Raw genomic sequence first — 24,256 nt, forward strand, 5'->3', positions numbered from 1 at the left:
CTCAAGTCATTCTATTATTATTCATTTCGGATCAAATAGTAATATATATATATATATATGGCCAATCCAGTAATAGAAGAAATCGTAAGTATTAGGAAGTGGTAATAGAGATAGTACTTATGAAGTTTAGTAGATATTTTTGGGAAGTGGAACAAGTGAAGGTGTTCCTCGAGTAAGTTGCCTGACAGAATCTCCTGTGACTTGTAAGACTTGTAAAGACGCTGTATTGGCCGGCTCGAAGAATAGAAGAAGAAACTGCAGCCTTCTTTTGCGCGCCCATAATAGACAAGCTGGAAGTAAGACTCATGTTGTGATTGATGTCGGCAAATTCTTTTATGAAAGTGCACTTGCTTGGTTTCCTAAATACCATTTGCGCAACATCGATGCAGTGTTGCTGACACATGATGTACGTATAACTACCCTCCCTGTGAATATTTGCTTCTTATTTGGTTTACACAGCACGCAGATCACGTGAATGGATTGGATGACTTGAGAGACTTTACTTTGCACATGAGAGACAATTGTTGTCCACTTCCAGTCTATTGTGATGACCAGACTTTTCGCAGAGTGGAAGCTAGTTTTCCTTATTTGGTGGACCCTTCCAAAGGAACGGGTAGTGGAGTTACTGCTAGACTTGTATTCTGTCAGATAGATCCTCTTCAAGAGTTTCAAGTTCTTGGAATTAGGCAAGTAGGAAACTGAGGTTTTGTGGGTACAAAGTAATACCACTTGCAGGTTTATTCCTTTACCAGTTTGGCACGGTCCTCAAAATTCTGCTTTAGGTTTTCGTTTTGGTTCTGTTTCATATATTCCAGATGTTAGTGCCATTCCGGATACTACTTTGGAGAAGATGAAAGGCTCGGAATATTTGATTATCGATTCACTGTTTCCCGGAAAGGAAATCAAACATATCTCACATTTTTGTGAAAGTCAAGCTTTAGAAATAGCCAAACAAATTCAACCCAAGTTTGTTTATTTGACAGACTTTACTCATTTATGGTTTCATGACTTTGATGAACAAAGGTTAAGACAAGAGTACCAAGAGTCATTTGATATTCATATGGCATATGATGGTTTGCGTGTTCAACTGGAAACCAGTATCTCCTAGAAAGTGTTCTACTCGCGTGCTTATGCGTTGGTGGACAGGATACAAGAATCTTGAATAACCAACATCGTTTCATGAAGTCATCGATGGATAGAATGAAAAAAGATTCGATTTTTATACTATTTTCTAAAAATAAGAAATTATAGTTTTGCACAATTGTAAGACATCGAAAAAGTCGTAAAATGTTTTGCTCAGTCAATAAATAGTAGCTAATTCAACTTTGAATCTTTTTGTGAGATAGAGAATCTGTTCATGATAATGTCAGTTCGAAGAAAAGTATTTGAATGGTTTCCTCATTCTAGTTATCTTTTGGTACTCCTTTGCGTATTTTGTTGCTTGTTTATTTGTGTTGACAGCTTGCAAAACCAGCAACGATTCAACGTTATATCAGGGAAACAGAGTGTTGTAGACAACTTGGCTCACCACTCGAGTTGGTTTCCAAACACTCCAACACGAACTTCTGTTACCGGCGACTTGGCAGAAGAAACAACTAAAGGAATAAGTAAACTATTCCCTTTTCTTGAAAGGATGGATAGAAGAGCCTTTCTTCCTTCTTTCATTCAGTCACTTTTCATGATTCTTGTGACGGAACTAGGAGACAAAACTTTCTTTATTGCGGCAATCATGGCCATGAAAAACTCACGCATTTTGGTATTTCAAGGAGCACTATGTGCACTTTTATGTATGACCCTTTTATCTGTCGCACTGGGTAAAACGTTTCCTTTGTTATTTAGTAAGAAATACACGAGCTTAGCTGCCGGGGTTTTATTTGCTTATTTTGGCATTCAGTTATTAAGAGATTGGTGGATATCTCGTTCAAATAATACTTCAGTAAGTTGATTGTTGATATTAGAATTGAGATAACTTTCTCCGTCCTCGGCTTTATATAGAATGTAGATGACGAGTTGAATGAATTGGAGGAACAAATTACTACAGGATCTTATCACAGTGAGTCATCCGAAAGTCGACTTCATATGAGTCTGAGTTCCGATTCAATTGGTTCACGCAACAAATATGCGAGAAGCAATAGTTCATCTGCTTCCAATGGTCAACTTCATCATAACACGACCGCTCCAACATTTTATCCATTTGTTTCCCATGTGGCGTTACAGTTGTTCTCACCTGTATTTGTTCGTTCATTTAGTTTAACATTTTTAGCTGAATGGGGAGATCGTTCTCAAGTGGCAACTGTTGCATTGTCAGCTTCGAAAGATATGTACGGTGTTTGTATCGGTGCTATTGCTGGTCATTTTGTGTGTACTGGTTTAGCTGTACTTGGGGGAAGATTACTTGCTAGTCGAATATCGGAACGAACAGTTGGTTTTATTGGAGGCATACTATTTCTTGTCTTTTCGGTTCTTTCTTTTTCTGGACAATTGGAATAAATATGTCAAGATACGCATTCTCCTCCCTTTTAAAAAATGGAAAGAAAAATGAGCCATTCTAATGGCGCCCAAGTTATGGAAACAACATAAGACTGTTGGTTAGAAGAGTTTTTTTGTTTTCGTACCTAATATGGAAAGCTTTCTTGTTGATAATCTTGAAAAATTCGACACCTCTGAAACTTTGAAAGACTGGGATGGAGATTTTAGAGCGTACATGGACGCCAAAGAAGACAAGTTGAGGGTCCAGTTTCATAAAGAATTTGAAAATACGGAAACTTGTAAGGTGTTTTCTGGAGTGACCATATGGGTTGACGGTGAAACCTCACCTAGCCGAGAAGAATTGAGACAGCTCATGGGTTTAGGAGGCGGCAACTTTGAAACGTATTTTTCTCGTCATCTCGTAACGCATATTGTCGCAGAAAATTTATCCGCGTCCAAGATAAAAGAATTGAAGAAATATCGTCTCCACTCCATTTGTGTAGTAAGACCACAGTGGGTTGTTGATTCCTTCGTCAACAAAAAGATTCAGCCAGTGGCTAGATATTTGACGCCGGGAATATTGGATGACCATCAAAAGCAGCTGCAAACGACAAACGAGCAGTTGAACAATAGTTTAGTGGAAACTGACATAGTTCACGGTACGAAACCGGATAGGACTTTATACTACAGACGAACTGCATCTCATTCGACCAATGAGAACCCCAACTTTGTACGAGACTTTTTTGCACAGTCAAGACTGCATTTTATTGGTTCTTTTCGTGCCAGATACGAAAAAATATTAGCCAGAATGGTTGCCGAAGAAGGCACATTATGCAAACTGCCTTATGATAGATCGAAAACTAGCGAACGAGTTATCTTTCATGTGGATATGGATTGCTTCTTTGCTGCTGTTTCACTAGCAAAAACGCCTAGTCTAAGAAATCAACCCATCGCTGTATGTCATGCTCGTCAAAATTCAGAAATTGTGGACTCGTCGTGTGAAATATCGAGTGCGAACTACGAAGCAAGAGCATTTGTAAGCCAAAGTTACATTTGGAAAAAGCAAATAGTGATATTCGTTTGGTAGGGAATTCATGCAGGCATGTTTGTTGGAGAAGCTCGAAAACTGGCACCTTCACTAATAACGGTATAGAATCAGAGGAAGCGTTTTCATTGACTCTTATGAAGCGTTGTTCATAGGTTCCTTATGATTTCGAAGCATATGAGAAAACATCTGAACTTATTTACCGAAAGTTTTTGGAATACGCCGAAAGAGTAGAAGCTGTTTCTGTAGATGAAGCTTATTTAGAAATGACAGGTATTGTGCTTCCCGTCAGGATGAAAGGTATGATACGTTGTTTCATTCTGTTGCGAAAGCACTCTTCATTATTGTCGAACTATGAAAAGATAAGGAAATCCGCAATATCGAGGATTTGGCGATGGAATTGCGTCTAGAAATTGAGAGAATTTCCGGATGCACTGCTTCCATAGGAATTGGGTGAGCTAAAATGGAGAACATGTTCATTTGAGTTATTGATTTGTTTATATCAGTTCAAATAAGACATTGGCTAGATTAGCGACCAAAAAAGCAAAACCTAATGGACAATTTGCAATATGGTCTCACCAAGCCATGGAAAAGTTATCTTTGTTACCAGTAGAAGAACTTCCTGGTGTAGGCTGGATGACCCGTCGTCGTTTGCACTCGATGAATATATTTATTTGTCAACAGCTGCGTGAGCTTTCTTTGGAAAGATTGGAAAAGGAGTTTGGAAAACAAACTGCTCTATCAATTTTTGAAACATGTAGAGGAAAGGACGAAAGACCTTTAGAACTTTACCGGTAATGTTGCTATTCTTCTTATATTGCAAGGCCCTGGTGTATTGAAGTTTCTATCATAATTTTATAGTCCTCCAAAATCCATAGGAGCAGAAGTTAACTGGGGAGTTCGTTTTGAGAATAATTTACAAAGGAGTCGAGAAATGCAAAAAATTCATATTGGATATCGGTTTGTAATAATGCTTTGTTGTTTTTATGATGGAATCTCAGTGAATACCATGCCAGTTGATGTTGTTTGTGAAAGATTGAAAGCTGCGGATGCCAAGGCTACGAAATTAACGTACAAGGTATTGATTCACATTTTTGCCGTATGAATTTATTGAATAAGTTTAGGTTCTGAGAAAACAAAGAAATGCTCCACCTCCAAGAAAATATTTGGGTTGTGGCTTAGTAGATGAGTTTTCAAAGTCTACTTCGTTTCCCATCAGTGACTCGGCTTTGGAAATCGGTCCTCGTTGTTTAACGTTACACGAGTCATTGAATATTCCTTTGGATGAGTTACGTGGAGTTGGTATCCACTGTTTTGGACTCGAGTTTAGCAGTCATCATCACAAGCGACACAATAGTGGCATAACATTATCAAAATATTTCCAGCTTGATAGGAATCCACAACAGTTGCGTATAGATGGTTGTTTAAAAATGAGTCGAATGCCTTCCAAACAGAATATTATGGGAAAAACCATGTATCATGAAAAGTCAAATGACATACGAGTATCTCCAAATAACAAACGAAGCAATCATTCATTGGATGAATTAATCACCAAGAATGGTTGGAGTCGTGAAGTATTTGTGGAACTTCCGAATGAAATTCAACAGGAATTGCTAAAGGATGCTCAATCATGTAATCAACGTGTTTTTTGGGGAAATTCTTCAGCAATGTCTTCCTTTGGTGTTTCGAAAAGAGCACGCAGCAAATGTAACAAAACAAATCCATCTTTTTTGCAGCCTACTTTGACTCAGTTGGATGATATTTATCAGGCCAAGGATCAAGGCTTGTCTCAACTTGTTGTTGCAGAAGAATTTCAGACTCGATCCATTCGCGAATGTTTGGAAATTTTACAAGATGTGGAACATGCGAAGAAACCAAAAATTCATATTCCTTTAGAATATTCGAATATGGTGAATTCTGTTCGTCAGGAACAAGAGACTTGGTATCAGAGTCTACATAATTTAATGAATGACCCTTTTGTAGAGTTATCAAAGCATCTTCGAATATGGATAACGCAGATACAGTCGTTTCAACCTGATTTGCGAAGAAAACATCAAGAAGCACTTTTTGCTTCTGTCCTTCATGAAGTAGAGAATGGACGTCTGTATCAAGTTCAAGGTATAAAACAACATATTTTATAGATTGAATGTCATTTTGAAGAAGATGGAATTAGGATTTATGCGTTTACTTGTAAATATTGCAAGAGAACATCAAGATAATTGGATACCAGATATGGTTGTAGAAATAGAGGAAATAATACAGTGTGCAATGCGTAAGACTTATAATGGAGCTGTATTGAAATTAGATTGAAAACAACCTAACTTGTCCAAGTCATTGTTATTTTTTAGTCCAAGTAGAATAACGTAACCAATTTTTTCAATGCTTTGGTTTCATTCACAGCTTCCAACCTATAGAGACGAAAGCTTAAACTTGTCACATCTTCAAAAGGAAATACTTACACAACATGGCTGTCATGAAACGCAAAGGAAATGATTTGTTGACACTTACTTATAATCACAGAATTGCAGAGACGAGAAGCCACATCCAACGGCAAGTCATCATTATGAGGCATCTCGTGTACATTTCGAACCGTTTTCAATAGCGCAAGTATCTCTTCTGGCTGCTTAACTTGACTTTGAGGTAAAATAACCGTCAGTTGCTCCGGTTTGTTGGCTCTAAGTGCTCCTCGTATGGCAGCAGCATTCGTTCCACCCCCTCCTGACGTATATAAGTGGTTTCCAACCAAAATACTAGCATAAGATATCAACTCGATCAGTTGTTGGTGACCAAGTGAACAATTTCTAGTGCCAATGATTCCCAAACACTTTGGAGTTGGCTCTTGAATGGAAGCCAACTCTTGTAAGAACGAATCGAAAGATCGCTGAAGAACTCGTTCAGGGGCATCTCGAAAGGGAGGAACGTCTTGCCAGGAACGGGACTTGTTCATTCTCATGTGTTTGGTTGTACAGTTGTGTTGTTTCAAACGTAGTAACCTCGTTGGAAGGTGTTGTGAAGGTTCACTCAAGTGCCTCATCAAGCTCCCATGACCTACTTTACGACGACTATGAATCACCGAGTAAGAAACGAATAAGAAACCTTCCATGTCATGATAACTTTGCGTTGTGTTGCAAATGGTTCAAGAAGAGTAGAGCCGAGTCATCGATAGAAGGATTTTCTGAGCTCAGAGTCAAACGATGTCTACCGCCATGAAATGAATTTGTGTGTCAAAATGGAGTCGGTTGGTTTCCAAACATTTTGCGTATCAGTGAACCCACTAGTTGTAACGAAAAGTGAGTTTTTGGACTTGTAAGTTGCAAAGTTGCTAAAATGCAGAATACAATAGGTCAAGTTTTGGTTTCTAGAAAAGTGAACAAAGTAGCTGTGTGGAAGAAGACTTATGGTTAGTTGCTTCTACAGTAGGCTTAACTAATGTGACCCATTTTTCTTATATAGGAGTGGTGAAAAAGTTGACCATGCAAGACAACTCGTCAAAGAAGAGTTCTAATTCAGCGTCCCCAAAGCGTAGGTTATCATTTGTACTAGTTGCTGTTATTTCTGAAAATCCGTCCTATTTAGTGTTATTGGCTGAAAAATTGAAAGAAAAAGACCAAAGCACGAGGCTGTTGGCACTCGTAAAATTGTGTTCTTTTGAGCCTAAAGAACAGGCGCTAGAGCTGCTGTTCAAGTCTGAGGTTCTAAACTCCAATGACGTTCAAACTAGGAACACAGCATACTTTGTTTTGGGAAAGATTGGCAACTTGAATTGTATTGAAAAGTTGTTTCATGCCTCCCAGCATGATCCTGACCATTCTGTTAGAGCATCAGCTTGTAATGGAATTGCCTTCATTTTTGACAATTGGAAACAATGGAACCCTGCAGCTTTGAACAACTACAGTGAGAAAGCTGTTCATATGTTGCGCATAATTCTGGAAGATCAAATGGAACATGAAATTGTACGTTATAGTGCCATCATGTCATTGCAAAGTCTACAAAAGGAAAAAGCCGCGGAATGTTGTGTCAAATTATTACAAGAGAATCAACTTAGCGAATTATTGGTATGGCTGATTTATTCTTTGATGAATATTGCTCAAGTTTCTTATATTAGATTCGTTCTGCTGTGACATCGATAGCATTGTCTGACAGGGTTTCAACAGAAAGCTTAGATGTAGTCCTTCCATATGCAACTTTTCCTAGTGAAGTAGTCCGACAAAATGTTGCATCGGCGTTAAAAAAATGGCCAAATGATATGCAAGCTCGAGAGACATTGCACAAACTGCGTGATGAAGATGTATCTCCCATTGTAGCTGCAACTGCCAAACAGTCATTGGCAAGCATTTTAGAAGCCAACTTTTATGAAATCAAGCTAGTTGACAAGCAACCTGAACCTATTCGAACCAAGATGCATTACCGAGATATTATGGAAATCTTAAACGGCAATGACCGTGGCAAAAAGATGATTGCAATGATAGAACTAGAAAAGGATCTGACTGTACCAGCTTATGTTGTTTATGAATTGATCAGTCCATTACTGAAAGATAGATATATTGAAGTTCAATCTTTGGCTTGCAATGTATTGGGTTTTATTTCACAACAAGAGAGAATTGGTAGAAATGAGTATGTTGTGACAGCAGCAGTGAATGCATTGTGCAAGGTTAGTCAAAGTCTCATTGCCTGAAATTGAGTTTATGGAAATTTCATTTTAGGTACTCGGAGACTCTTCAGAAGATTATGCAGTTCGTGCTGCTGCAGCTGGTGGACTTGGTTTTCTTGAACATTGTTCAGCCTTGAATGCTTTGGCCAAGGCATTGAAGGAAGATGAGAGTTGGCTTGTTCGTTTCAGTTGTGCTGTTTCTATTGGCAATTTGAAGCAGAAGAGTTCTTGTTCTCTTTTATTGGAAGCCATGGAAAGAGAAGGCTGTTTTCAAGAGGATCCAGTTAATTCAGAGGTATTGTTGTCAGTTCTTAGAATAGAATGGATTGGTTTACTGAAGAATATGAAATATAGATACATATGATGCAGCAAGCTTTCATATCTGCTTTGGGAGAAATTGGCTGTGACTGTGCAGAGAAGCCAGTAATTTCTCTGATTGGTTCAAGGTGTGTGTTGTTTTAAGAATGATTTTTGTTCATTTTATGTATGGATATGAAATAGTGAACCTGCTATTCGTCAGCGTGTTGCAGAATGTTTAGGCAATATGTCAATTTCGGAAACTATTCAACAAGCCTTGTATTTCTTATCTAAAGATAATAACGAAGCAGTTGCAGCAGCTGCTTCTCGATCGTTGTTAAAAAGGGATTGAGGGATGAAACTGAGGGGATATGATTGATTGGTTTAGGTTTTTTTGGTAATTCATTTTTGAATGTTTCTTTGTCGATAAACTTGATGAGCAAGGAATACATATTATCTGATGGTTCTCGTATATCTTATGAAGAATATTTGGGTTGTTCTTCTGAAGACGATAAACCACCAGGTTGTTGAGACTTGTTTGTTCTTATTTGCTTGTTTTATGTTGGCTATACAATTAGTGTTTTGTTGGCCAAGTAGTTTTATCTTGTCCAAATATATTGAAATGCATCCAGAGTTGATACAAAACAAGTGTGTATTAGAGTTGGGTGCTGGTATTGGTCTTCCAGGTTTGGTTGTAAGTTGTTGTGAAAGTTTCCTTATTGAGCTATGAAGTTTACAGTTATTCAGAGTGCTGTTTTGGGTGCCCATAAAGTATACTTTGCAGATAAGCGAGAAAATAAGATGGCACAACTTTTGTTGGAAAGAAATATAGAGAGAAATGGTATTTGGAATGGAGGCTCTTTTGAAGTTACAAAACTTGAAAAGAATAGGATTACAATCGATAGGTCAGTGGTATCCAATCAATTGGGGTGATTGCTATCCTTTTGAAATGGACCATCCCATCGATAAACTAGATATTGTGATTGGTTCAGACTTGTTCTATGAACCCGTATGTCTTTGTAAGAGTTGTTGAGAAAAACGGATAAGATCCTATTTTTAGAAGCACTTGGAATCCCTTGTTATGACTATTGCTTCACTTGTTCGATATCATTCGGTATATCTATCTTTATGATCGAATGAATGAAAGATGAAAAGAAATGTTCAACTAGGGACTTGGATTATATACAGTTTATCAAGAACGAAGTTGTAAACGTTCTGTGGGTAAGTTGTGAAAAGGGCATTGTGTTTTATCATAATTGGATATTTTCTCTATTCCTTAGGTTGGTTATTAGATGCTTGGCAACTGAAGATATCACCCATTCCACTACACATCATCCATATGGAAGACTTTGGAAACTTTCACTTGTATAGCATTTTTGAAAAGGACTACTAACAACGACAACGTTGGACGTGGTTCGATTCCGTTGTTTCTGTATTTGTTGTATTGAGTTTGATATCCACCATTTGCATATGACTAGGTTCCTGTACACTTTCCATTCCTATTTCCATCATATAGAACAACACAAAGAATATCTTGTCAACTTTCTCTTACCAGGCAATGCAGAGGCAATCTTTCGAAATAAAGCCTTTACATTGAAACCCGCTTTGGCACTTGTTTCCATAAACATAATTCCATATTCCTTTGCTTTTGCTTCACCTTCTTCCGTACTGACCTATGAAACAAAACCATATCATTGAGTTTCTTTACTTTGAACCAACACCACCTACTTGTCTACGTTCTGCTTGATCAGTCTTATTTCCTACCAACACCAAAACAACATCTTCTCCTCTCTCATTCTTTACTTCTTCCAACCATCTATTCACACTTAGGAAGCTGGCTCTGTTGGTGACGTCGTAAACGATGACAGCCACTGAAGAATCCCTTATATAGGAAGGAATAAGGGAACGAAATCTTTCTTGTCCTGCGGTATCCCACAACTGTAGACGAACCTTGATATAGAATGTTTCAAAGACATTGTCTATCCAAACCCAACTTTTATTACCGTTCGATCTTCCAAGTACATGGTCTTCGACAAGAAATCGATTCCAATAGTAGCTTGATAGTTGTTATCAAACTTGTCATACATAAAACGGGTAATAATACTCGTTTTTCCTACTGCTTGGTCACCTAGAAACACTAGTTTATATTTGGTCAAAGGAGTGATCCTTGTCTGCACATTCATCAAGTCAACGATGATGGAATATCCACATCATTCGATGAAATGAGAAGCCATTGTTTACAAGTCTCAAAACTACCAAAGAAAATAGCACCACCTAAACCAATCCATAATACTCGAGGTACGATACCAGAAAATAAACAAGGAATTCCTTCTTCTTTAGCAATACGTAATATTGTGGAAGCAATTCCTCGATAAGGACTATTTTGTAACATGAGTCTCGTTTTGGCTACATCCAAAGGAGTTGTGAACGCTGCAGCAACTGCACCAGCAATACTACCGCAAGTAGCACTTTGCCAAGTTTCTAAAGCTGCTCCATTCCTTCTTCTTCTCCATTGTTTCTTTAAATATTCATAAAGTGGGAATTCTATAATATCGAATGGAATTTCTCTCAATATCAATGAAAGCCAACCACGATATAAACCAACTATTCCTTCTCGTTGGATAATATGAGAAACAGCTTGACGAGAAGAGGAAAATATACCAGCTTGGAGATTTTGTTTGACTACTTCAAAAGGTACTCGAACAGTACTTCCTGCCACATCTCCTGCAATAGCTGACAACATATGACCCAATACTTGATAAGGTTCTGATAACCATTGGCTAGTTATATGTTTCGTAAAGTCATAAGTACCAAAAAAAGCAGCTCCAGCAGGTGCAGAAGCAGCCACTGCAGGTCCAAGTCCACGATAAATACCACGAAATAACAAAGTTGACCAGGCAACTCCTTGACGAACTTGTAAACGAGTTTTCAAAGTATCCAAAGGAAATAGAACAAAATCGACGATAGCTCCAGCAAAAGCACCAGAAATGAGACCCACTATTCCACATGCCAGTTCCTTCCTCTTTTTGTTTTATGACTGGATCATTACTTACCTCGAAAAGATAAAGAAGGTGAAGGTTCCTTCTCTACAGAACTTTTCTTGTTATGAGACACTGGAAGAAATTGATTCTCCGTCACTAAAAATAACCACTCACGATTGAATATGGGTGGGTGTAAAGTTATTCAACTTGGATTCACCTCTTTGATCTGTTTTCGAGACAAAAGTAAATACAGCTGGTTGATTCCAATCAGAAGATGGATAACACTTTTGTTGACAACTTGACCAGAATGATATCAACGGATACTGAGCAACGGAGTAGTGTAGAACTGTCATTCACAATTTCTTCATCGATGTGGAACGGACGATTCAGTGTCTTGTGTCCTTTTGTACAACAAATAGCTCATCTTCATCTTCTCCAAAAGAGGCATAAAAGTGTCAACTATTTGTTTCCAAGTTTTCATAAGATTGAAAAGTATCAAATACTTTGTCATTCTATTTTCAGAATGGACGACCATAATAATAGTGGTTTGAAAGTTCCAGATTCAAAGGACCATCCATTACCTTGGAAACCACCTCCTACTCGTTGGATATTGCGTATTCCACTGATTCTTACTTGGATTCGTATTGCACTTATTCCACTATTTGTCTTTATATTCTATCTTCCTATAGCCAACTCTGGTATAGTATGTCTAAGTATCTTCGCGTTGGCTTCCTTTTCTGATTACTTGGATGGCTATTTGGCAAGAAAATGGAATTGTACGAGTTCCTTTGGATCCTTTTTGGATCCCGTTGCTGATAAACTGTTGGTAACCATTGCCTTGATACTCTTATCTTCCCATAGAGGAGGTATTTTATTACCCATTTGTACCAGTATTATTGTATCACGTGAAATATTGATATCAGCTTGGAGAGAATGGATGACTGCTTTAGGTAAAAGAGAATCGGTAAGTTGATGTACTTGCAAGTTGAAGAAGAAGAGAGGAATCATAAGGATAAAAAGGTTTCTGTTGGTATTTGGGGAAAACTCAAAACTACTTTACAAATGATTAGTATTAGTTTATATTTGTTGAATAGAACATATCCTATATTTGGTTTATTATTGACTAGTCAAATCACTTGTGTGATGGCTACTGTATTGAGTATTTATTCAGCATGGCGTTATGTGATGACTATGCCATCCAGTTAGTTGAAAATTGTGTGTCATGGGAAACTGTGTTGTTGTGGGTCGTTCAACTCAAGAAACAGATGGCCAACATACAACACGTGGTATAGTTGGTGGATGGTTCAAAGGCAAGTCTAAAAAGGGTAGTACTGGCTCTACTTGGAACGGAATTGTACAACTTCCCAAACCTTGGAAAGCAGAACCTCCCTTTGGACCATTGACAGAAACGGAGTTGAAAAGAATGAGAGAAGAATTTTGGGATACTAGAACAGAAGGTCGCCAAGAAATGTGGCAAGCTTTAAAAGCTGCAGCAGAAACAACTGAAGTAAGTAGAAAAGAACTGATTGGCTTGTGTTTCTCAACGATAAGAATAGGATACCTTGCGAAACGAAATTGTAAAGGCAGCTGGTTTGACACCTGCAAACAGAGAAGCAACTTTAGAGTCGTGCTACGATGAATTGGGTAATTACTATGAAGTACCCGTATATTGTTTGAGAGATCCCGACAACTTGGTTCGGTTGGAGGAGGAAGATAATAGTGAAAAGACTTCTCACGAAAGGGGGAAAAACGAGCGACTCTAACCTAAAATACTTTACACAAGTGTGTGCACTTGAACTGCTTTATTGTTATTTCAAATGGCTGATAAACTCTTTCCATTTTATGGGAACCTTGCAGTTGAAGTTTGAAAACTTTCATCACGTGGACACATTTCATTCATCTTCGTCTTTTTGTTCCCTGTTTTTCTGAAAAAGATGAATCAACTCGTTCTTCTTTCGTCGCACAACTTGACTGATGGTAGTTTGTATGAACTGACTCGGATTGCTTTGCTGTATCCACGTTGGTGATATCTTGCATGGCATTCTTTTCTTCCGTTGATGAGGCTTCTGATTGCAGTTTGTGAATGGTCTCATTGATAATGTGCAACGTATTCATCAGTTTGACCCAATACTTTCTCAATTCGTGTGTATCCTTGTCACTTTTTTCTTCCAAACTATAAAGTTGAAGACCATCTTTGTCCACGCACAACTGCTTCTTATCTCCATCTTTTGTTTGCTCTAAAATAGCGGATACAGCTTGTTGTCTTGTCTTGGTCGAGAACTTATCCAAATTCCGTTGCATCTTTTGACCTTCAACGATTCCCAGCAATTGAGCTTTTGCTACCGCAATCTGCTCCTCTTTCAAACCAAACTTTTTTGAATTTTCTTTCAATCGACTCATTATAATCTCTTTGGTAGGATTGGGACCTGTATTTACGATGATACCTCCTTTCGTTTTCGCTCCTTGCGCAATCCTCTGCTCATTGTGTTCCCTCACTTCAGCTGGATCGATACAAAGACCCGTAAACTCTGCCACAGACTGTTGTCCAATCAACCGCTGAGTCTGTAAATTCAACTGCGATATCGTCTTGTTCGGTAGGTATCCACTATCTACGATCTTCTGCCAACGACCAACACCAAACGACATCAAACAGAGACTTAAAACGCGAACTTCTTCCTTCGTCCAACCAGGTGAAAGTGAAAAGTTCCATAAACTTAAACTGTCCTTACTAGGAGCTAGTGAAGGTGGGATTCGAACTTGTTCCACTACTCCATCATTCACTTTGCTCATCCCTTCCTCTTAGAAATAGGTTTAAATCCAAAATCCCTCCAAAAATCCACACATAATTGAACCACAATGAAGACAACTTTTGCCCACACCTGTAAGCTAAAGGATGTATATTATTGGATATAAACAATTCTTCCAGAAGAAATCGTTTTTCGAACAAAGAAAAAACTTTCTTGGGGTCTAAATCGTTCATTGAAATACTTTCAGTAACATGTCTCAGAGGTTAAACGTCACGATTATCACCGAAGCTTTAACTTTTTTTTCTCTATAAACAACCCCAAGCCCAAAGAAACAAACAAAGACTATGACTAGAGCCGACTAGAGTGGGACGTAACAAACAGCATTCATTTCGTTTCACAGATCTTCGAAAGAAGTATTTTTAGAAAGATGGGTAACTTTCAATGATAGAGAAATTAATTCATTTAATTCCTTTGTCTTTTTTAAAACATATTAATCAGATCCTCTCAAGATGCGAGAATGGTGCCAGTGTTAACAATTTTTCTAAAAGTTGATGATAAATAGTTGCCATCATTAAAGCTCTATAAATTAAACCAGAAAAAGACCAAAAAAATAAATTAAATATACCTTTCATTTGTCTGTTTTTTCGAAGATTGGGTTTCTTAAAAAATGGACGATGTAAAATAAAATTGATGGAATTAAAATAAACACTTTCTTCGATCGAACAATTAAATTAAATCTTTTTAATTTTGTACACAACAGATAGATGAAAAATTTTCGTCAAAACACAATTTATTCCTAGTATCTATCCTAGTTTCCAAAAATTGAAAAGGACCATATGCTTGTTGAATTTTTTCAAGTCCTATTCTCAGACCTTTGATGGCTACCATATACCTTCAATTTAATCTCAGAAGCTTTTTCTTTGGTGTAGCTAACATGCCCTTAAAGCTAAAAAGTAAACCAAGTGCGTCATCACGGCAAGAAGAAAACAGATGCATTTTTGAGATTTTCTTGCAGTTTTCTAGTTAATTATAACAGTGAAGGTTTCCTTGTGTAATGGTTCAGAATCTTTACATGTGAAATATAAGTTTAGTCTTGTATCCGTTTTAATTGAATTAGTGAAGTATTAGAATACACAAGAAGTTTTGAACAACGATTACCTCTTCACAAGTGTTTTTTTGAGAAGATTATTCATTTTGTTTCATGAAGAAACCCTTTGGTTTTTTCCACATTTCCCAAAAATATCTTCCACGTGAAATAGTGTCTTATTTGCTTCAATCTCTCATTGAAGTAGTACGAGCTGATTCGATCCTATTCTTCCCATCCCCCGACAATCAAGAGGCTGACTTGGCTCTTACCAACCAGGAGATCCTTCGTGATTGGCAGTGATTGAATATTTAGCCAAGAGCGCCTCCCCGCCGCAATTCATTGGCAGATTCCTTTGTACAGTTGATGTTATTGGAACTTTCAGTGTAAACAATGGCCTTTTTACCTACAGTTCCACCAAGAAGCACTACAACTGGCCCTACTCGTTTTTCCACACCGCGTATAGACTTCTCTGGTTCACAAGGGATGTCAGAAGTTGGCGAAGGCTTTGGTCTCGAAGTGAATTCTCGTTCATTTTCTGCAATAGGCGGTATCTTTAGAGAGCCGATGGTTCGCCCAGCGACTTCTTGTCTGCTTCCGAGTTCTTCTTACAGAAAACCTCCACGAACGGTGGCGAACCAAAGTGTCGTCTCTAGAAACAGTAGTGCTGTTGGTTCTTCCAGCGGACTAAAGTTTCGAACGCTTCCTTTTTCTGCAGTGAATAAGAGTTTCGGTGGCTTTTTATGTGCGGATGTTGAAGGGAAATTATTGGAGACAGGCGATCCATCTCTCAGTGTGGAGACCTTGCTTCGAAGTCGTGCGGAGGAAAACGGTTTGGTTCTCCCTCGTTGGTTACCGAAAGAAGAAGGCGTTTGGAATAACACTGTCTGTTTTGATCAGTCATCTTTAGAGAACACGGTTTCGTTGTCTCTCAGACAGAGACCTATGACCTTGGCTATTCTTGATGTGGACCACGAGACCAGCGGATATTTGGAGAAAGATAAGGAAGACAAACTGTGGAATGATAGAAATGGTCCTGAAAATAAACTGGATAATGTGAACCAGCGTTTGATGAATTTATCTGAAACAATAGGTATGTAAACCTTTTCTTATTCTTTCCAGAGTTTGAAAAGCTGCAAAAGATGATATTTCTAGTACATCATTGACATCTGCGAAAGCACTGGTAACCGAAAAGAAGAATGCTCAACAGCTTACACAGCAGTTGACAAACCGCACTGGCCTGTCTTGTGTTTCTTACGACGATAGACAAACACGAAATTGGAATTACACAATGGATGCTTTATTAAAGGGTGGAAAGGCGAGAGAGTGTTTGGATATGTTTCTTTCTATGCCTAGTAATGAAGTTAAACGAGATGTAGCGTCGTGGTCTATTTACATTACCGCACTTGGTCGTTTGGAAAGATATTCAGAGGCAGAACGATCATTGATATGGATGCGTGAGGAGCATATTCAACCCAATATATATACATATTCTGCATTGATTGAAACACTTGGAAAAGGTGGTTTGTGTGTGAGAGCACTTAGTCAGTTTCGTCGAATGAGTCGGATAGATAACATCGCACCCAACACTGTTACCTACAATGCTGTTATCAAAATTGTAAGCCGTTGTAAACGAAACGACTGTGGAGGAATTACTAGAGCAATGAGCCTTTTGCGAGAAATGGCAACCAAAGGATGCATCCCTGATGTAGTTACGTATGCAACTCTGATTGATGCGTTTTCGAAAAGAATGGAACCAGAAAGGGCTTTGAAGTTGTTTCAAGAGATGAAAGAGGCAAACGTGAAGCCTAACAATTACTGTTATTCGTCATTGATATCGGCATTTTGTCGGGCTGGATATGTAGAACGCGCACTCGCAATTTTTGAAGAGATGACTCACGAGCGCATTGTTCCAGATGTGTTTGCATTTAATGCTCTTATAGATGGTTTGTCGCGTTGATTGTTTGCTGTTGTTGTTCTTAACTTTATATAGGTTTTGGTAAATTGCGTCAAGTGGACAAAGCATTTGAAATTTATGATCGTATGAGGAAGCTTCAAATTCAACCAGATCGCATCACTTTCAATGCTTTGATTTCAGCTTCTGGTAAAGCCAAGAACTCTATTAGAGCTCTTGAAGCCATGGGTGACATGACTGAAATTTATGGACTGACACCAGACCGGCATAGCTATAATGCTCTTATCGATGCCTGTGGAAAGTCTGGAGATTTTACCAAAGCTTATGAAGTTTTTGAAGAAATGCGTACAAAGGGCATTCGTCCGTGTACGGTGACATTCAATGCCTTGATATATGGGGCGAGCCGCAGTCATGATCTTGCTGCTTCATTCAAGATTGTTGACCTTATGCTCCAGGAAGGTTTGAACCCTGATGCCTACACGATGAATACGTTGATATCGGCTTGCAACCGGAGACAGGATTTAAGTACTGCCTTTGAGGTTTTGGAAAAGTTCAAGCAGTTGGGTGTCCATCCAGATAATGTCACCTTCAACACTTTTATAGATGCTGTCGGCAAGTTGGATTCTTCAGGTATGAGTGGATGATTTTTATATCATTTTGTTTCTTCTTACTCTTCCTTTTGACAGAGAAAATGTTTGAACTTTTGAGTGAAATGGAGAGCCGCGGGATTTCTCCTTCAAAAGTTACACTGAATACCATCGTTGGTTGTTGTGGTAGACGAGGGAAAATAGACTTGATGGAACGAGGTTTCCACATGTTTCACGAGAAACGTTTGGAACCAGATAGTGTTACATTCTCCTTGTTGATAGAAAATTATGTTTCTCATCATTTGTTGGACAAAGCAGTAATAGCTTATCATAATTGCAAGAGACAGCAGCTAGAGTTGAATTCTAATGTAGTCATGCATCTCTTAGAAAGTCTCATAAGGAAGGACGAAATAGAGGTTGCCAAGTTGATACTCAAAGATTATCCCTTTCTGATGCGACATTTTTCGTTGGAGGATGATCGTCAAACTACGAGGAGTAGAAGAAAATAAACAGATTGTATATATTGATATCTATTTAGATAGAGAAAGAGAGCAACGCGAGAAACTTCCAAAAAATAAATATTGTCATTCCGTGAGATACTGATTGTTTCGCTACCGTAATAGAGTCAGTCTTCAGCTGTTGGCACAGTTGGTTCAAGCCCATAAAGATTCTCATTGGAAAGTTGCCATAGCAAATTAGAAAAGGGCCCAGTCATTCAGCAATCTCTTTTGCTCCTTCCTTCCCTATAGATAGTCATACTATTATTTATTCTATTTTGAGGTATGTTGCCGTCAAAGCAATATGCTGCACCAGTGCACAGCAAAAGGCAGTAACACAACTACCTATGTTTGCTTTTTCAGCCTTATTTCCAACATATAAGGTTTGAGTGCAACGAATGGTTCAGCTCTCGAAGATTTTTTTCATACAGCGGCCGATTCATTTTTACCTTTCATTCACTTCAAGCTTTCTTCTATATTGCCTAGCACAAACATTTTTTTGCCAACCCTAAAATAACAAATGTAGTGTTGAAACAACTTTTTATGGAAAAATACGTAAATGGCGCCATTTCATGATGCCTAGCATTTTTTTGCCCATCATTAGTGTCGTTCCATCATCCTTGATTCACTTTCAATGGATTATACAACAGATCAGATTGAAATCATCCTCCTGAGCAGAGCGCACTGGAGTGACATGGACTTCGCAAGAAAACGACACCACCAATCTTGGTTTCTATGCTTCTCTATTCCGATATTTTTCAAAAGGGGTTTGAAGACTTGTACATATAGTGTGAAGAGTAGGAAGAGAGTTTCCTATCACTGTCCTGTTTCTTGCTGTATGCAAGTTGTCAGTAAGAGTGTAGAGGAAGCTCGATTAGCTCGGTTCTTAGCAGCAGACTGGAGTAATGAAAATCAAGCTATTGAGAATCCTCCTTTTTGGTCGCATATGAGAGTGTCCTATAGACCTCTACCTTTCGAACTTTTGGAAGGCTTCAGTCTGTATTCGGAAAGTTGCTATCAAGCGTTCTTAAAACAGCCTTATCGAACAGGTGTGTATCGAATATTAGCTAGAAATGACGGTAAGTTGGAGCTCGAACTTTACAAAATCGAAGGAGAGGAAGAGTTTTATCAAGGTAAGTACATACCTGAATAGAGGTGATGTTTGAAATGAATACTATTTTTGTAGGATCTAGAAATATCGAAAAGCTGCGTTCATTGACCAGAGACAGACTTGTGAAGTTACCAAACTGTTGCAACACTATTCTTTCTTGGGACGAAAGCAAACAAATGTTTTCAGGAGAGACAGTTCCAGGAAAACAATGCATCGTCAGTCGAAAGGGCAAAGAAACATATTTACATAATTCAGTTACCGTATCCAAGGAAAAGTTGACTAGTTGGGATACCGGTCGATGTCCAAAGACGGATAAACTTCTATGGGGAGCTATTGCCGGACCTTTTGAATTCTATCCTGTTGCGAGGTTTAGTCATGAAGTACGTGGTTAATAATCGTTGTGTTTGTGAATTCCTAACAAACTGCATTCGATGTTTGCATCAAAAGTATAAATTGGGAAAGAACCGAATATTCTCTTCGAATTCATCTCGACACAGAAATCCCATTTGTTCACAAAACTCTAGACGAGATACAGCTCGAAGTAGTGGGATATTTACAAGGGAAGCATATTCCACTGCATTAAGACTGGCTCTATAATTATCCATCACTTGCTGCACTTCAAAAGTAATTGTATCCTACTTACTTTGACTGAACTATTTCAAGTATTTTCTTAGCAATTTCATCATCATTCATAAACCCTGCTTCCAAGATAATAACTCCACTTTCCAATCTACTCAAATGTATTGGTATGTGCAATTTACCAAACATTTCACAGGCTGCTAACAAATCATCAGGAGAGACCAGTTCAGTAGTCGTTCTGGCACGAATAAGCCAACAGTATACATCTATCAAGTTCATCATTCCTCCATTCTTTCTCAGTGGCTTTTCAATGGTACGGTATACTTCCATTGCAAGCTGCCTATGAAACTCGTTTCCATGGCCTCCAAGTTGCGCTCTAGTTACAGGATTCTCAACTCCCAGAGAAGCAGCCATGTTACGAAATTCAACTACTTCTTTCATATCTTCACCTACCTTGGACTCCAACAATGAACCTTGATATTTTTGTGCCAACTCAACCAAACCCTTCACTTGTGACATTAGTGACTCAAGATCCTTAAATGCGTTCTGAAGCTGCTCCTCTCTTTGTTGCACTTGTTCTTTCCGAGTTTGCATAATACCTGCTACTCCTACACCTTTAGGAGAAGTTTGACTAGTTTCATTTGTTTTTTTTTGCTTATGCTGTCTAATGTATTGCTCAAGTTTTTGTATAAATACAGATTGGTCACTATCGTGTCGAAAACCGAGAAGAACGTGTTCTCCGTTAGTCAGTTGTATCCTTACCACCGAGACGAGACGAGAAAAGAATTTCTTCTCTCTTTTTTTATCCAAACAAACGTGACTAATATTGGAAACCGAATAACGTAGATACAAACCACGAGAAGGGTCTAAAAGGTTCAATTGCTCGGTACTCAGAAAGCACTCCGGATTGTCCAACTTTTCACGGGTTTCCTTTGTTATTACAGTTGATAGTTTGAACCGAACTCCGTCCAAAGAAGAGTCTCTTAGTTTCAATTTGTTGAACATGACGTACTACTTGCATGAAATATTGGCACTTCGATTTTAGCAACGTACTATTAAATACTTTAGAGATTTCCCTCTTTGGATGAATGGGAGAGATTATGACTTAAGGTGTTGGTTTGCATCTCCGTGTTTGTGTGAATGAGTGGCTGCTTACTTTGTGTACCCATAACTGCTCAATATGTCAAAGAAGCGTTTGAACAGGTAGGTTACTCTTGGTGACTTCTATATCTCTTCTTTCTCAGCAAGTTGTCTTTCAATAGATAAAGGAAGCACAACGTTTAGGAGCAGACTTGGTGGAACTCCGGTTGGATCTTTTGGACAGTACTGAGGAATGGGAAGATTTGGTGAAACATTGCTTTGTTCCAAAGATCGCTACTTGTAGACCTCATTGGGAAGGTGGAAACTACAATGGTTCAGAGTCTCGTCGTTTATCCATTTTAAGCGAAGCGTGCAAGTTGGGTTGTGAATATGTAGATGTAGAGTTGGAGGCAATAACACGATTTGAAAAGCCTTCGAATTGTCATACCGTAAGTAGAATAGGTTCATATCATTTGTGACTCATTCTCAGTCATGTAGAAGCTGATATTGTCTCGGCATCTATGGAACCGACCTTTTTCTCACCAGGAACTGGCGAATACCTATTCTTCTATGCTTTCTAACCAAGCAGATGTCATTAAAGTTGCTTGTAAAATAGATAATATTGAGCAGTGTGAAATATTGTTCCATTTTATCGCAGCTTCCAAAGTTCCTTGCATTGCATTAGGCATGGGAGAAGCAGGACAAATCTCCAGAATTTTGGCAGGCCGTTATGGAGCTTTTCTTACATTTGCGTCATTATCAAAAGGAAAAGAATCAGCACCAGGCCAGATAGAACTCAATGACTGTATCCAAATGTATCGTCTGAAGTCACTCAGCTCATCCACCAAACTCTATGGAGTTGTTGGTAATCCAGTGGCACATAGTATGAGTCCAGCCATTCATAACTTAGCTTTTGCGTCATTATCACTGGATTGTGTTTATTGTCCACTTGCAGTAGAAGATTTTGGTTCCTGTTGGAAGATGTTGAACGAAATGGGTTTTATGGGTTTAAGTGTAACCATTCCACACAAGGTATGTATTAAGTTTATGAATATGATTGATATCGATGGATATCTTTCTGTTCTGTACAGGAGACCGCGAAAAGGTATGTGGACGAGTTGGATGGTTTGGCTTTGAAAATAGGAGCTATAAATACTATGGTAAAATTGGAAAGAGGCTGGAAAGGATATAATACCGACTGTCTTGCTGCAGTTAGTGCCATTGAAGATGGACTCATTGCACAACGGTCAAGTTCAGAGCTATCTCACCGAACCAATTCCTTTTCAACCCAAGCTGGAGCAAAACCTTTAGTACTCATTTTAGGAGCTGGGGGAGCTGCTCGTGCAATTGCGTTTGGGCTATTAGAACGTTCATATAATATTTATGTTGTCAATCGTAATTACGATCGATGTAAGAAACTGGCCGCAGAATTGGGTATCGAAGCTATACCATGGGAAGGTTTGAGAAGGTTCCTTCTTGAACACAAAGATAGCATAGATGTGATCATACAGTCGACTAGCATAGGAATGCACCCTAACGTACACGATACACCTCTTTCTTTCGATGACTTGCAGAGCCTTTCAAAAAAACCTCTCGTATTCGATGTGGTATATAATCCTGTAGAAACGAGGTTTCTTCGTGAAGCTCGTGAGGTTGGTTGTTATGTGGTATCAGGTCTAGAAATGTTTGTTCGACAAGCAGTCTATCAATTTGAGTTATGGACTGGAAGTAAAGCACCTGTAGAACAGATGAGGCAAGTGGTTTTAAAAAGACTGAAGACTTTTATGGAATAGAGAAAGAAATGCAAAATGGAGTGGCATTTTCTCTCCCGCAGATCGATCCATTCATTTGGCGCTCAAGTGCATTTTTTTGGGTCTCAAGAGAAAAGAAAAGAAATGTTATGTTTTGTGGTTGGAATATGTCGGGTTCATCCACGACGCAAAAGTTTGCACTGTAGTAAAGGTTACCTAAAGACGACTTTTAATAAGTTTATTTGCTCCAACTTGTTTCGTTGCCCTACAAACTCTAAATTTTTGGATGTCTTGAGAATGAACGGTAGCTATTGTGGCCAGCAAACAACTGCAGAAATACCCAAAGATTGCATCTTATCGAGTCCTGTATTTCAAGCTACAGGATTATTGTGGCAGGATATTCCACAAAAAGAATGGGGTAGATTGGCGAATCTTCTTATCCAAAAGTTGAAGTTGGATCCCACCTTGCCAGAAACCAACGTCAGAATCCATCAACTTTATTTGCCTATATTTTTTTGGTTGAAAAAGGTATGTGACCAACAGAAATCGGGTGCACCCATCGTTGGTATATCGTGTCCACAAGGAGGTGGAAAAACCACTTTGACCTTTGCAGTGCAGTTTTTATTCCAGCAGCTACAACGTAAATGTGCAGTTGCTTCTATAGACGACTTTTATATCACTAGAAAGGAGCAGCAAATGTTGTTTGAGAGAGAGAGGAACCCATTGCTAGAGTTTCGTGGCAACCCTGGAACTCATGACGTGGAGTTGGGAGTACAAGTTTTATCACAACTCAAATCTTGTAAAGCTAATGAAAGAGTGGCCATTCCAAGATATGATAAGGCCGCTTGGAATGGTCTTGGAGACCGCTTTCCTATTGACGAATGGTATGCAGTTGAGTGTCCCGTAGATCTCATTCTATTGGAAGGATGGTAAGCTTTGACATACTACCGTCATATGAAGTTTCTATGGATCATAACCATATTTATCCACATGACTTAGGTGCTTAGGTTTCCAGCCGGTTAGAGAAGAGGAACTCATCGATAGTCGATTGGGCAGCATCAACAACAGATTAGGTGCTTATCAGAAATGGTATGATATGTTGGACGGTTGGTTGGTAATTGAAATAGAAGACTTGAATTGGTAGGAGTATCATGGATGAAAAGTTAACTGCCTCTTGAACCAATGTTGCAATGTCTAGGATTTATGATTGGCGAGCACAAGCTGAAGATATGCTTCGAATGCAAAATAGAGGAGCAATGACACCAGAGCAAGTACGAGACTTTGTCAGTCGTTTCATGCCAGCCTATCAACAATATTTGTTTCGCTTCTATCGATCGCCTTTATTAACCAGCGAACAAAATAGACTACAGTTTCGTATCGACAAGAAAAGACAACCGATATCTTCAAGTAAATATTAAAGTTCTTCGTGGACTGCATTTGGAATATTTCGATTTGATTCTTC

The 24,256-nt window shown here is 38.6% G+C and overlaps 16 protein-coding genes across 18 annotated transcripts; 11 read left to right on the forward strand and 5 right to left on the reverse strand.

The window, feature by feature from the left end:
• Positions 1–6: 6 nt before the first annotated feature.
• Gasu_01370 (metallo-beta-lactamase family protein) lies at positions 7–1,323 on the forward strand. Its single transcript, XM_005709238.1, has 4 exons — positions 7–84; positions 134–406; positions 460–686; positions 736–1,323. The coding sequence occupies exons 1-4, from the start codon at positions 58–60 to the stop codon at positions 1,106–1,108; spliced, it is 900 nt and encodes a 299-aa protein (XP_005709295.1). The 5' UTR covers positions 7–57; the 3' UTR covers positions 1,109–1,323.
• A 13-nt stretch (positions 1,324–1,336) lies between these two features.
• Gasu_01380 (uncharacterized protein) lies at positions 1,337–2,552 on the forward strand. The gene is made up of 2 exons (XM_005709239.1): positions 1,337–1,936; positions 1,996–2,552. The coding sequence occupies exons 1-2, from the start codon at positions 1,364–1,366 to the stop codon at positions 2,488–2,490; spliced, it is 1,068 nt and encodes a 355-aa protein (XP_005709296.1). The 5' UTR covers positions 1,337–1,363; the 3' UTR covers positions 2,491–2,552.
• A 34-nt stretch (positions 2,553–2,586) lies between these two features.
• Gasu_01390 (DNA repair protein REV1) lies at positions 2,587–5,677 on the forward strand. Its single transcript, XM_005709240.1, has 7 exons — positions 2,587–3,505; positions 3,557–3,616; positions 3,670–3,814; positions 3,877–3,967; positions 4,021–4,308; positions 4,376–4,592; positions 4,639–5,677. Exons 1-7 carry the CDS (start codon positions 2,621–2,623, stop codon positions 5,653–5,655), a joined length of 2,703 nt encoding a protein of 900 aa, XP_005709297.1. The 5' UTR covers positions 2,587–2,620; the 3' UTR covers positions 5,656–5,677.
• Positions 5,678–5,682: 5 nt separating this feature from the next.
• Positions 5,683–6,636, reverse strand: Gasu_01400 (uncharacterized protein). Its single transcript, XM_005709241.1, has 2 exons — positions 5,974–6,636; positions 5,683–5,922 (listed from the first exon to the last, which is right to left on the reverse strand). Exons 1-2 carry the CDS (start codon positions 6,615–6,617, stop codon positions 5,859–5,861), a joined length of 708 nt encoding a protein of 235 aa, XP_005709298.1. The 5' UTR covers positions 6,618–6,636; the 3' UTR covers positions 5,683–5,858.
• Positions 6,637–6,646: 10 nt separating this feature from the next.
• Gasu_01410 (PBS lyase HEAT-like repeat domain protein) lies at positions 6,647–9,027 on the forward strand. Of its 2 annotated transcripts, none has more exons than XM_005709243.1 (8): positions 6,647–6,804; positions 6,858–6,914; positions 6,968–7,036; positions 7,091–7,569; positions 7,620–8,165; positions 8,218–8,460; positions 8,520–8,611; positions 8,667–9,027. In XM_005709243.1, exons 1-8 carry the CDS (start codon positions 6,744–6,746, stop codon positions 8,812–8,814), a joined length of 1,695 nt encoding a protein of 564 aa, XP_005709300.1. In that variant the 5' UTR covers positions 6,647–6,743; the 3' UTR covers positions 8,815–9,027. The 2 variants fall into 2 exon arrangements, with proteins under 2 accessions (XP_005709300.1, XP_005709299.1); XM_005709242.1 differs by having other exon boundaries at positions 8,667–8,847.
• On the forward strand, positions 8,857–9,717 carry Gasu_01420 (methyltransferase). Of its 2 annotated transcripts, XM_005709245.1 has the most exons (6): positions 8,857–8,985; positions 9,041–9,156; positions 9,210–9,303; positions 9,353–9,471; positions 9,523–9,576; positions 9,632–9,717. In XM_005709245.1, the coding sequence occupies exons 1-6, from the start codon at positions 8,898–8,900 to the stop codon at positions 9,692–9,694; spliced, it is 534 nt and encodes a 177-aa protein (XP_005709302.1). In that variant the 5' UTR covers positions 8,857–8,897; the 3' UTR covers positions 9,695–9,717. The 2 variants fall into 2 exon arrangements, with proteins under 2 accessions (XP_005709302.1, XP_005709301.1); XM_005709244.1 differs by lacking the exon at positions 8,857–8,985 and having other exon boundaries at positions 9,037–9,156.
• Positions 9,718–9,721: 4 nt separating this feature from the next.
• On the reverse strand, positions 9,722–10,556 carry Gasu_01430 (Rab family, other). Its single transcript, XM_005709246.1, has 4 exons — positions 10,466–10,556; positions 10,191–10,412; positions 10,015–10,135; positions 9,722–9,961 (listed from the first exon to the last, which is right to left on the reverse strand). The coding sequence occupies exons 1-4, from the start codon at positions 10,547–10,549 to the stop codon at positions 9,852–9,854; spliced, it is 537 nt and encodes a 178-aa protein (XP_005709303.1). The 5' UTR covers positions 10,550–10,556; the 3' UTR covers positions 9,722–9,851.
• A 5-nt stretch (positions 10,557–10,561) lies between these two features.
• On the reverse strand, positions 10,562–11,926 carry Gasu_01440 (mitochondrial carrier (BOU / S-adenosylmethionine carrier)). Its single transcript, XM_005709247.1, has 3 exons — positions 11,661–11,926; positions 11,516–11,599; positions 10,562–11,459 (listed from the first exon to the last, which is right to left on the reverse strand). Exons 1-3 carry the CDS (start codon positions 11,794–11,796, stop codon positions 10,645–10,647), a joined length of 1,035 nt encoding a protein of 344 aa, XP_005709304.1. The 5' UTR covers positions 11,797–11,926; the 3' UTR covers positions 10,562–10,644.
• A 20-nt stretch (positions 11,927–11,946) lies between these two features.
• On the forward strand, positions 11,947–12,475 carry Gasu_01450 (CDP-diacylglycerol--glycerol-3-phosphate 3-phosphatidyltransferase). Its single transcript, XM_005709248.1, has one exon. It carries the CDS (start codon positions 11,967–11,969, stop codon positions 12,414–12,416), a length of 450 nt encoding a protein of 149 aa, XP_005709305.1. The 5' UTR covers positions 11,947–11,966; the 3' UTR covers positions 12,417–12,475.
• A 1-nt stretch (position 12,476) lies between these two features.
• Gasu_01460 (F6I1.3 protein) lies at positions 12,477–13,307 on the forward strand. Its single transcript, XM_005709249.1, has 2 exons — positions 12,477–12,950; positions 13,000–13,307. The coding sequence occupies exons 1-2, from the start codon at positions 12,666–12,668 to the stop codon at positions 13,204–13,206; spliced, it is 492 nt and encodes a 163-aa protein (XP_005709306.1). The 5' UTR covers positions 12,477–12,665; the 3' UTR covers positions 13,207–13,307.
• A 4-nt stretch (positions 13,308–13,311) lies between these two features.
• On the reverse strand, positions 13,312–14,306 carry Gasu_01470 (uncharacterized protein). Its single transcript, XM_005709250.1, has one exon. It carries the CDS (start codon positions 14,231–14,233, stop codon positions 13,340–13,342), a length of 894 nt encoding a protein of 297 aa, XP_005709307.1. The 5' UTR covers positions 14,234–14,306; the 3' UTR covers positions 13,312–13,339.
• Positions 14,307–15,646: 1,340 nt separating this feature from the next.
• Gasu_01480 (mitochondrial protein translocase, MPT family) lies at positions 15,647–18,457 on the forward strand. Its single transcript, XM_005709251.1, has 4 exons — positions 15,647–16,367; positions 16,417–17,220; positions 17,268–17,819; positions 17,876–18,457. Exons 1-4 carry the CDS (start codon positions 15,668–15,670, stop codon positions 18,283–18,285), a joined length of 2,466 nt encoding a protein of 821 aa, XP_005709308.1. The 5' UTR covers positions 15,647–15,667; the 3' UTR covers positions 18,286–18,457.
• A 469-nt stretch (positions 18,458–18,926) lies between these two features.
• Positions 18,927–19,797, forward strand: Gasu_01490 (CpcT/CpeT protein family member). Its single transcript, XM_005709252.1, has 2 exons — positions 18,927–19,406; positions 19,460–19,797. The coding sequence occupies exons 1-2, from the start codon at positions 18,968–18,970 to the stop codon at positions 19,774–19,776; spliced, it is 756 nt and encodes a 251-aa protein (XP_005709309.1). The 5' UTR covers positions 18,927–18,967; the 3' UTR covers positions 19,777–19,797.
• Positions 19,798–19,801: 4 nt separating this feature from the next.
• On the reverse strand, positions 19,802–21,056 carry Gasu_01500 (ESCRT-II complex subunit VPS36). Its single transcript, XM_005709253.1, has 2 exons — positions 20,028–21,056; positions 19,802–19,975 (listed from the first exon to the last, which is right to left on the reverse strand). Exons 1-2 carry the CDS (start codon positions 20,966–20,968, stop codon positions 19,825–19,827), a joined length of 1,092 nt encoding a protein of 363 aa, XP_005709310.1. The 5' UTR covers positions 20,969–21,056; the 3' UTR covers positions 19,802–19,824.
• Positions 21,057–21,076: 20 nt separating this feature from the next.
• Positions 21,077–23,077, forward strand: Gasu_01510 (bifunctional 3-hydroquinate dehydratase/shikimate 5-dehydrogenase). Its single transcript, XM_005709254.1, has 4 exons — positions 21,077–21,166; positions 21,226–21,492; positions 21,542–22,075; positions 22,135–23,077. Exons 1-4 carry the CDS (start codon positions 21,104–21,106, stop codon positions 22,834–22,836), a joined length of 1,566 nt encoding a protein of 521 aa, XP_005709311.1. The 5' UTR covers positions 21,077–21,103; the 3' UTR covers positions 22,837–23,077.
• A 9-nt stretch (positions 23,078–23,086) lies between these two features.
• Gasu_01520 (glycerate kinase) lies at positions 23,087–24,237 on the forward strand. Its single transcript, XM_005709255.1, has 3 exons — positions 23,087–23,723; positions 23,794–23,934; positions 23,993–24,237. Exons 1-3 carry the CDS (start codon positions 23,092–23,094, stop codon positions 24,210–24,212), a joined length of 993 nt encoding a protein of 330 aa, XP_005709312.1. The 5' UTR covers positions 23,087–23,091; the 3' UTR covers positions 24,213–24,237.
• Positions 24,238–24,256: the final 19 nt, after the last annotated feature.

This window comes from Galdieria sulphuraria (assembly GCF_000341285.1).
Source record: "Galdieria sulphuraria unplaced genomic scaffold scaf_0, whole genome shotgun sequence".
Lineage (NCBI taxonomy): Eukaryota > Rhodophyta > Bangiophyceae > Galdieriales > Galdieriaceae > Galdieria > Galdieria sulphuraria.